We start from the raw sequence: 8,669 nt of genomic DNA, 5'->3' as shown, positions 1-8,669 counted from the left end.
AAAAAAAAAAAAATTCTAAAAAAAAAGAAGCGCCTCCAATCACGGCGAAAATTTATTTGCCTTCCTTTTTAAAAAAGGTAAAGATCTGATCCTACATAATCAAGCAAAACAGGTGTGTGTTTAAGAAGTATGCGCACGGAAGAAAGGGCACGCATGCGCAAGCGAACATGCTTATGTAACCCATATGTACTCACTTAACCATTCTCCCACGCTTTTACAGCAGGGTTGGAGCTCCCGGCGGAAGACCAACCAAGCGATGGTAGTATAACGTTTGCCCAAGTTCAGTTTGTCCGTGCAGCTAGCATACATAAGTAAGGCATATACATATGTGCGTAGATACACAGAGTCATAGCGATACGGCCGTTTGTCCACTTTCGTACGCCACAGATGGGGGAATTCAAAGTCGGCTCGAAGCTGAAGGAACAAATCGTGTGCAACATGCAACCCCTAATTTTGTGCTTGCATAAGTATGATGACGATATAAGCAAATGCGTCCCAGAAGTCCACATTTTTGAACGAACCTGCAGCAAAAGTGTGAACTACGTACACGATCGGATCGGCCTAGATGACACAAGGAATACCCTATACACAGGGAAAAGGGCCACCTGAAGGTGGGGCTATATACAGACACATATGAGGGTACCCACCTTTTTTTGTGCCAGAACACCCACCCAGGGGGGACCACCTATCATCCCTTTCTGCAGAATGTGCGCAAGGTGGGGGGATTAAATCATGGGGGGTGGGAAGTACAAAGAAGGAACTGCGTGGAAAGCTTCACCATTCCTACACCCCATGCTGCACAGTATTTATCATCCGTAGCGTGGCAATGAAAAAGACGTCCCAGAGGATAGCCTCTCCCCTCCATTTTGCTTATTCTCCATCCACGGGGCGACCGATTCGTGGCCCCATTTTTGTCCCCACAGGGATTCATTTTTTTGCGTAAATTTTTCCTGCTCCCTTTTTACCGCTCCCTTTTTACCGCTCCCTTTTTACCACTCCCGTTTTCCCGCTCCCTTTTTCCCTACTCAGAATTGCAAATGGGGCGGGGTCCTTACAGCAAAGGACCCGCGAAAAAAAACGCGCGGGTACAGCCCACTAAAACAACTAATACGATCTTTTCATACCCAAATGAGTAAGTCTTATTTTTGGGGGGAAAAAAAATTAAAACAAAAAATTGGTATTCATATAAAAAGGCGAACACGAGTAGGTGGGTAAAAAAGACTGCGCTCGTTAATAAAGGATAAGATAGGGGAGCGCGCACGTCTCCTTTACTCTAATTTTTGCATGCAGACTAATACAGGCACAGTCCACTGATGTGCAGCATGGGGGGTGAAGAAATGGGAGGTGAAGAAATGGGATACACAGGGCAGATGCGCTGGCCGCCGCGCGGCAGTGGGGATAATGCACACCTGGCGGCACAAGGGGCAGGTGCAGTTTGGTGGTAAACCAAGGGTACAGCGCGGGGGGGATGCAAAGGGATTAAAAATAGGTGAAAAGCATAAACGTAAAATTTGCAATTTGCGGCGCGCAATGGGCATTTCACAATTTAAAATTTAAAATTCACAATGTGCATTTTGGAATGTGCATTATACAATGTGCATTTTACAATTTACATTTTGCAATTCTGCATGGAGGGCTGGAATTCAAAATGGATCCCCCCGCGGAGGGGGCACAGCATAAAAGGTGCAGTGTGCAGGGGGAGACGCACTGCACCCCTGACTGGGCAGCAAAAAAAAAAAAAAAGAGGAAAAAATGGCAATTCATATTTAAACAAAGTACGCCAGGGGGACGATATATGCTCATCCAGGATTAGTGGGCCCAATTATCTGCTGCCAATGCTGTGGGAAACAAAATTTGTGCATCTTCATGCGCGTATTATATTTCTGTAAATTGGTATAAAAATGGATATCGTAGTGAAAACACGCAAAAAGAGGGGGGGAAAAAAATGTACGCAAGGTATGGGGGAAGGCAACAAAATGGGGCTCGAAGTTACGTGGTGCAACATTTATCCCTTTTTACCGTCCAATGGGTAGCTTCTCCACTATTGGGAAGCTCCTCCACCAATGGGTTGCTTCTCCACAAATGGGCAGCTCATCCGCCACTGGGCTGCTCCTCCACTATTGGGCCGCCCCCCTCCCTGGGCGCACTAATCCAAGTAGGAGCGCCGCTGAAACTTGCTGGGGTTGTTATACGTCGGGTAGTCGTCCATCTTGTTGACTCGATTCGCCCTACTCTTAAGGTCGATAAACTGAGAGGCATCATTGTGCATCTTATAATCCTGCGTGAGGTTGGACGTGAGGTATTTTCCATCCCTATTGTCGTAATCCGAGTACTTCATTATATTCGGTTTGAATATCCTCGTCTTCGAATTGGCATTCATATCTTTAAATCCATTCATCCCTGACAAGTTCATAAGATTTTGAGACTGGAAAATCTTCTTTGTATTTTTTGCCACCTTATTCTTAATTCTCACAATGTGATAGTTGTACAGGTAAATAGCCGTTACACTGATGAACAGAATGGTGAAAACTATGGCGCCCTCCGTTCCAAACACGTTAGCAATTCCTTCGTAAAAGTAGAAGACCACATGTCGGAAGAATTTCTTCACGTAGAGTGATATTTGAGCGTATCCAAATATCATAAAGAGCGAAATTATTATCAAGAAGAAAAAACTGATGTGAAATTTTTTAAAGTACAACACTAGGCATGTTATGAACAACAAAATAAGCATTCCTAAGTAGCAAATAATTTTATGAATCAGCTGTTTCCTGATAATAGGGTAGTATATATTATATATGTCATTATTTAACCATCTGTTTATAACTTTACTCATTAATTCTTTCGAGATTTTCCTATAGTGTGTATTTTTCGTACTCAGCTTTTCCTCTATAGAGGACTGTATTTTGTTTTCTCTTTGATTTTTTAGGTAAATATTTTCAATGTTACTGGATAGTACAACGAGCGCTCTACTATATAGCTCATTTTTTAGAGACCTCCACAGGTAGTACTTATGGATTTCATGTCTTATTCCATTTTTTAAATCGTCCAATGGTTGCTGACAGGTTATCTGAATAGCTTTCAAATTTTCATCCTTTATAAATTTGTATACCTCATCTGTTAGTAGGAGAAATTTTTTGTACTCTCCTTGCCAGGACTCTTCATTTGAGCAGTAGATATCCATGTACTTGAGTTCTTCCTGCCCTTTAAGACTTAGGAATATATCCTGTAGTACTAGTTCGTCTAGTGGGAAGTTGAAATTTTCGAGGAAATTTTTCTTCAAATTGCCTTTATGCATATTGAAGAGAGCGCTGGTTTTATCCTTACAATGGTTGTGCCATTTCTCCATGGCTTTTTGCTTCAGAATTTTTATATCGTTGTCAAGAATGATTAGATATTCTTCACTGATTTCTTTTTCCTCCTTTGAAAAATCGCTCAAGGAGGTCATGTAGACATTAACCGCTTCCGCATTCCATTTGTCCAAAATGGCATAAAACAAATTCTTGCTCTTGAAATATTCGGTTATGTTATCAGTACTTTCTGCCAGCATTTCGAACACTTCCTTCCCCTTGGACACTGCATTAGAAAAATGAGACTTCAAACGGTTTTCATTCAACGTAATATTTTTTTTTTTTAAATAGTAAAATTCTTGGAAGGTGCTATTTATCAAGGGGCTGCAAATTTCATCCTTATAATATATTAGGTCTAATTTTTCTGAACTTTTGGAGAGTTTTTTTTCTAAATATTTCAACAAATTGTAGCTAACCGATTCGAAGAAGTTCATAAGATCTTTCTGTTTGATGGGGTACTGGTCGCTCTTCATTTTGATGTCCTCTACAACAATTTGCAACGCGTCTTCACATGCAATTTTGCAAAATTTTTTAATATTTGCTTCTCCTAACTCTACCATTTCGTTTTTTATTTGGTCCAACCTTTCATACAAATTTGTTTCGATATCTTTGATTAGCTCCTTCTCCTCCTCATCATGAAAATCGCTCTCTGTGTACTTATACCAGATGTTTAAAATTTGTTCCCTTATGAGTTCTTCGTACTTTCTAATTTCGTTCAATAGTGGGGGGAGCTTATACATATCGGTTCGTTCCTCTGTGTTTTTTTTTTCCTCCTCCGAGAAGTCCTCCCCAAACAGTTCTTCCTCTTCGAAGGTACTCTTTCTCTCATGTGAACTGAATTTGTTTCCCAGACTGGTTGCTAAATCGTCTCCTTCATCATTCAGGTAGCTAATAAATTCGACATCTTCATTTTCCATAAATTGTAGGAGATACTTTTTGTACAGAAATACCAAATCGTTTCTACTAATTTCTGCCCTGTTAATTTTGAATTGTTTAAAAAACTGATTGACATTTGTAAAAAGGTTTTGGTTGGCTGATCGGACTAAGAACGTGATAAAGTCGTACACGTCATGTCCCGACATGTATCTATTACTCATCTCGGTGCCGTAACTACTGCTACTATTCTCTCCCTCATCACTATTTTTTTTTGCACCCCCACCTTTTTCCTCCTTCTGATTGCGCATCTGTTGCTCCTTCTTCATTTTTCCCATTAAGTAACTCATCTGAACATTAGAATAAGTTTTCTTTGGGAACAGCAATGCCCTCAGGTAAATTTTATACCTTAGTAGAATCACGTCATTCTTGTACTCATCATTCAGGTCCGACAAATTTGCATTCGTAAAATCGAACTCCTTGTTGTTGTACATATTTCTGAGCAACACGCAGTCTATGTTTTTGTACAGAACGTTCAGTTTGTAGTTGGAAGACGTTTCCGCCACGGCGCTTCCACTTTGGTCAGCAGAGTAGTTCGCAGCAGCGTAGTTCGAAGAAGCATAGTTCGAAGAAGCACCACCATCGGCGTAACTCAGGTAGGCGATTTTTTTCTGCTTCGTCGTATACGCGTCGTACTTCTCCTTGCTCTTGTTGGATATGATTTTCTTCCAATACTTGATGTCAAGGTCTCTCCGATCGGAGTTTAACAAAATGTCGAGCCACAGCTTCCCCTTTCGCACGTCCAGCCGTTGACTAAAATCGTGGACCACCCACATCAGATTCTTCGAAGCGATGCTTTCCAAAATTAAAGAGTTATTTTCGATGTTATCCATATGGTCCAAAATTTTGTCAAAATTATTTTTCTTTATAGAAAAAGTGGATCCGTTCGATCTGGTATACGCTCTGAGCATAAACAAATTGGCATCCTTTGTGATATTTTCTATAAATTCCAAGTCCTTATTGTTAATCATCTTCATCGTGAGAAAGATAATATCGGTCGATATTAAATTGGTAAGGGCGTACAATATTTCGTCATAGCGCTTATTCACATTTGGGCTGTTCAACCCCTGTGTATCCATTAGGATTAAATTCACTTCTTCCGACTCGGCCAAATTTAATTCATCAATTTTGGCAATCCAATCATCTGTCTTGTACAAGTTCAGTAAATCTATAATTTCTTCATTATATTCATCCTTCTCGTATTCATAATTTTTTACAAAGTTTGTGAAATTTTTGTCAATATAGTCATACATTTTTTTTAACTTTCCTACGGTGATTTTAATTGGCTCTGACCAAATCCATATACCGTATGTACTCGCCGTGATATCATTTCCTACTTTGAATCCTTTTTCGATATTTTTTTCACTTTTACTCACGTCCTTCACCACGTGTTCGTTAAGCAAATTTAGGAGGAAGGACTTCCCTGTGTGCATATCTCCCAAAACGGATACGATGGCGATTGGCTTTTCGATACTTTTCAGGATTTCTAAATTTTCTTCAATGATTATCAGTTCGGTATGGTTTACATTTGGTTTTATTATCTGCAAAGGTTTTCCTCTCTTCTTCTTGTTTTTTAATTTTTTTTTTTATCATCAATTATTTTGTTAATATCATCCATGGAGTTCAGGCACTCTCCATCTGTGCAGTTTATGGGCACTTCAAAATTGTTCTCGTTATTGTCTTGGTCTTCTTCTTCTTCATCTTCTTCATCGTCATCCGAGTCGTCATCCGAATCGTCACTGTCGTACGAGTTCTTGCTTCCATCGCCGTTCCCGTGGCTACTTCCGTTTGCGCCCGCATTTAGTATTCTGAAAGCACGGTCCTTGGCCAGCCCCACAATGGTGCCATTCCCACTACCGCACACATCACTGTTAATAAGCCTTTCCTCTGCCCCCTTTTCTGTATTTAAATTTTTCTCCTTAAAAACCACTCCCTGATCGCCATCGCCACCGCTGCAATGAAGAGTCACTGAGTTGGCAATAACGAGTAGGAAGCAAAAAAAATATTTTTTTCATTTTTTTTTTTTTTTTTGTCTTACATTTGCTACCAATTGTTCTCCTTTCTCACGTTTACAAAGCGGCACCCCCCTCTTTGCAGCTCACAGCTTGGATGTTCCCCCTTTCGATTCACCACTTCTCAGTTAACCCTTCGTAATCACGTGCGTACGTACGTGCATATAAGCGTTTGCATACAAACGTATGCATATATGAACGTACGAATTCTCACATACGGAATTATACATACACGAGCGCGGCCTGTAAGTACATCACATATGTTCGTTTTTATGCCCTCACGTATGAGCAATTCCTCTTTTACGTTAAATTAAAAGGGGAAAAAAATATTTTTTCGGCGTGCTTCTCATTTTAACAATTATCCGTAAGTGAAAAAAAAAAAAGGAAACCTTAAAAAATGAAAAAATGCAGTTTAAGCATTCATGAAAGGAAAAATGACGAGGTTGAGGGGCAAGAAAAAAATGGGGAAAAAAGCGACAAGAACTGTGGCGAGAATTGCGGCGGGAATTACGGCGAGAATTGCGGTGAAATTTTCAACGCAGACGTCAATTTTTTCTTGCAAACTTTCCGCAATTTTCACGATGCTATTTTTCAAATTTATCAATTCAAGCGCAAGGCAAGCGCGGGACAAACACGCAGATAAGTAAAAAAAATGATATATATACATGCACGCATTATTATACAAATTTGTGCGTGACCCACTTACGTTTCAGCTCTTGGCCCCTCAGTAACTGCTTTACTTACCTGGGAGTATTTTCCTTATCTCGTTCTTTTCACGAAAGCGGGTAAATTTGAAAGGAAGAAAAATACGGTCCAATTATATTTGAAAAAGGGCATATCACACTTGAGGAAAAATGCCACCTTTAAGGCGCGCGAAATGTATAAAATATAGGCCAATTCGTGGGGAGCTAACAAAAAATATGTTTTAATGCTTTAATGTTTTAATTTTTTTTTTTTTTTTTTTTGGCACAATTGTCCCTAATTGTCAAGAGTTCACGTTCGCCATTAATGGCAGGAATAGCAAAATGAAGTTTCTCATTTGTGTGTCCCTTTTTTTTATGTATATTTTCCCCTCATTGCAAAAGGACGCACTTTTTCGTTGAATATTTCAAAATGGAGGGGATCTACCCAAAAAGGTGTACCCACATACACATATTTATGTATACGAATGTACAAATAACCTTTCCACTTTTTTTGAATATCCTTTTGCGAAGACGGAATGTAATGTGCATAGAAATATTTCTTTCTGCGTGCTGCCCATTCAAGTGAGAAAAAAAATGTACGAACATAACACACACAAGCGCGCACCGACGTAGGGATAAAGAATAAAAAAACGCTCCTCAAACACGCGAACAAAATGGCGCACGCGAGCGAGGTAAATAACGCGCTATGGACACACGCTTAAAGGCAGAACGATTCTGTCGTTTTCACTCCGCTTTACGCGCTGAGGAGGCGTTTCGAGAAATAGGCCAAACGCCTGTGATTATTTCGTCGCGAGGCAAAAATGGGTAGAAGCATAGACGCATAGGCACTTGGATGGATAAACGCATAGACGCATAGGCACTTGGATGGATAAACGCATAGACGCATAGGCGCTTAGATGCATAAACGCATAGAGGCATAAACGAATGGACGCACTTGCTAAACGAGTTAGCCACCGGTGCGCACTTAAAACGGGATTAAGGAAACGTGCCGAAAAGGGAACTTCGCATTGGAGAATTTTGCCCATTAAAAATGGTACTACACGGGGAGGTTGGCAGAACACGTTTTTTCGTCTACAAACGAATGAGAGGGGCCTCCCTTAATTTTGCAAAAGGTGCTGGAAGCAGTTTCGCCATACGGATTCGTGTATCCCTTAATAATGGCTACATAATTTATCAAGAGGGTAAATACTTGGGCACGCAGGACGACGCGATTGAAGTTCGTCAGAAAATGAAAAATTTAAACATGTAGGAGGTAAGCACGGTTACGCGGCGGGTGCACCTATTTGTATACACTCTAACCGTAAGCGCCAATTTGACAAGGGTAACCATTCATTTGCAATAAATAAATAGATTCTTCTTTAAAAAATTGTTACAGTTTTAAAAAAATTCTTGTTGAATAGGAAAAAAATTGGGTCCACTAAAATAAGCGTGCACATGTATAGGTTGTTAATATACACACAGCACGCGTAAAAATACAGCGCAAGTTTTTCTTTGATGAATAATTAAATATATTATATCAAACAAAAATATCTCTATCTCTGGATATGAGATATATAAGTCATTGTGATAAAACATACTTGTCCAAGTATGGTATATTATACTTATAAAAGTACACTTAAAAAAAAAAATGAGCGAAAAAAAAAGGGGAGACAGGGATAGGCGATTATGTCTTG

The 8,669-nt window shown here is 39.8% G+C and overlaps 2 protein-coding genes across 2 annotated transcripts; one reads left to right on the top strand and one right to left on the bottom strand.

Annotated features, from left to right (window-relative positions):
• Positions 1-220: 220 nt before the first annotated feature.
• PCYB_125290 (hypothetical protein) lies at positions 221-607 on the top strand (the record flags this gene model as incomplete). Its single annotated transcript, XM_004223862.1, has 2 exons — positions 221-279; positions 388-607. A coding segment is annotated over exon 2 (219 nt), but the record flags the coding sequence as incomplete, so codon positions are not given.
• Positions 608-2,146: 1,539 nt separating this feature from the next.
• Positions 2,147-5,533, bottom strand: PCYB_125280 (hypothetical protein; the record flags this gene model as incomplete). Its single annotated transcript, XM_004223861.1, has 2 exons — positions 2,147-3,573; positions 3,601-5,533. The coding sequence occupies 2 exons, from the start codon at positions 5,531-5,533 to the stop codon at positions 2,147-2,149; spliced, it is 3,360 nt and encodes a 1,119-aa protein (XP_004223909.1).
• Positions 5,534-8,669: the final 3,136 nt, after the last annotated feature.

The sequence above is a fragment of the Plasmodium cynomolgi genome, chromosome 12, assembly GCF_000321355.1.
Source record: "Plasmodium cynomolgi strain B DNA, chromosome 12, whole genome shotgun sequence".
Lineage (NCBI taxonomy): Eukaryota > Apicomplexa > Aconoidasida > Haemosporida > Plasmodiidae > Plasmodium > Plasmodium cynomolgi.
Note: the sequence above shows the minus strand (reverse complement) of the source record. Positions and strands in the feature narration are given on the sequence as shown.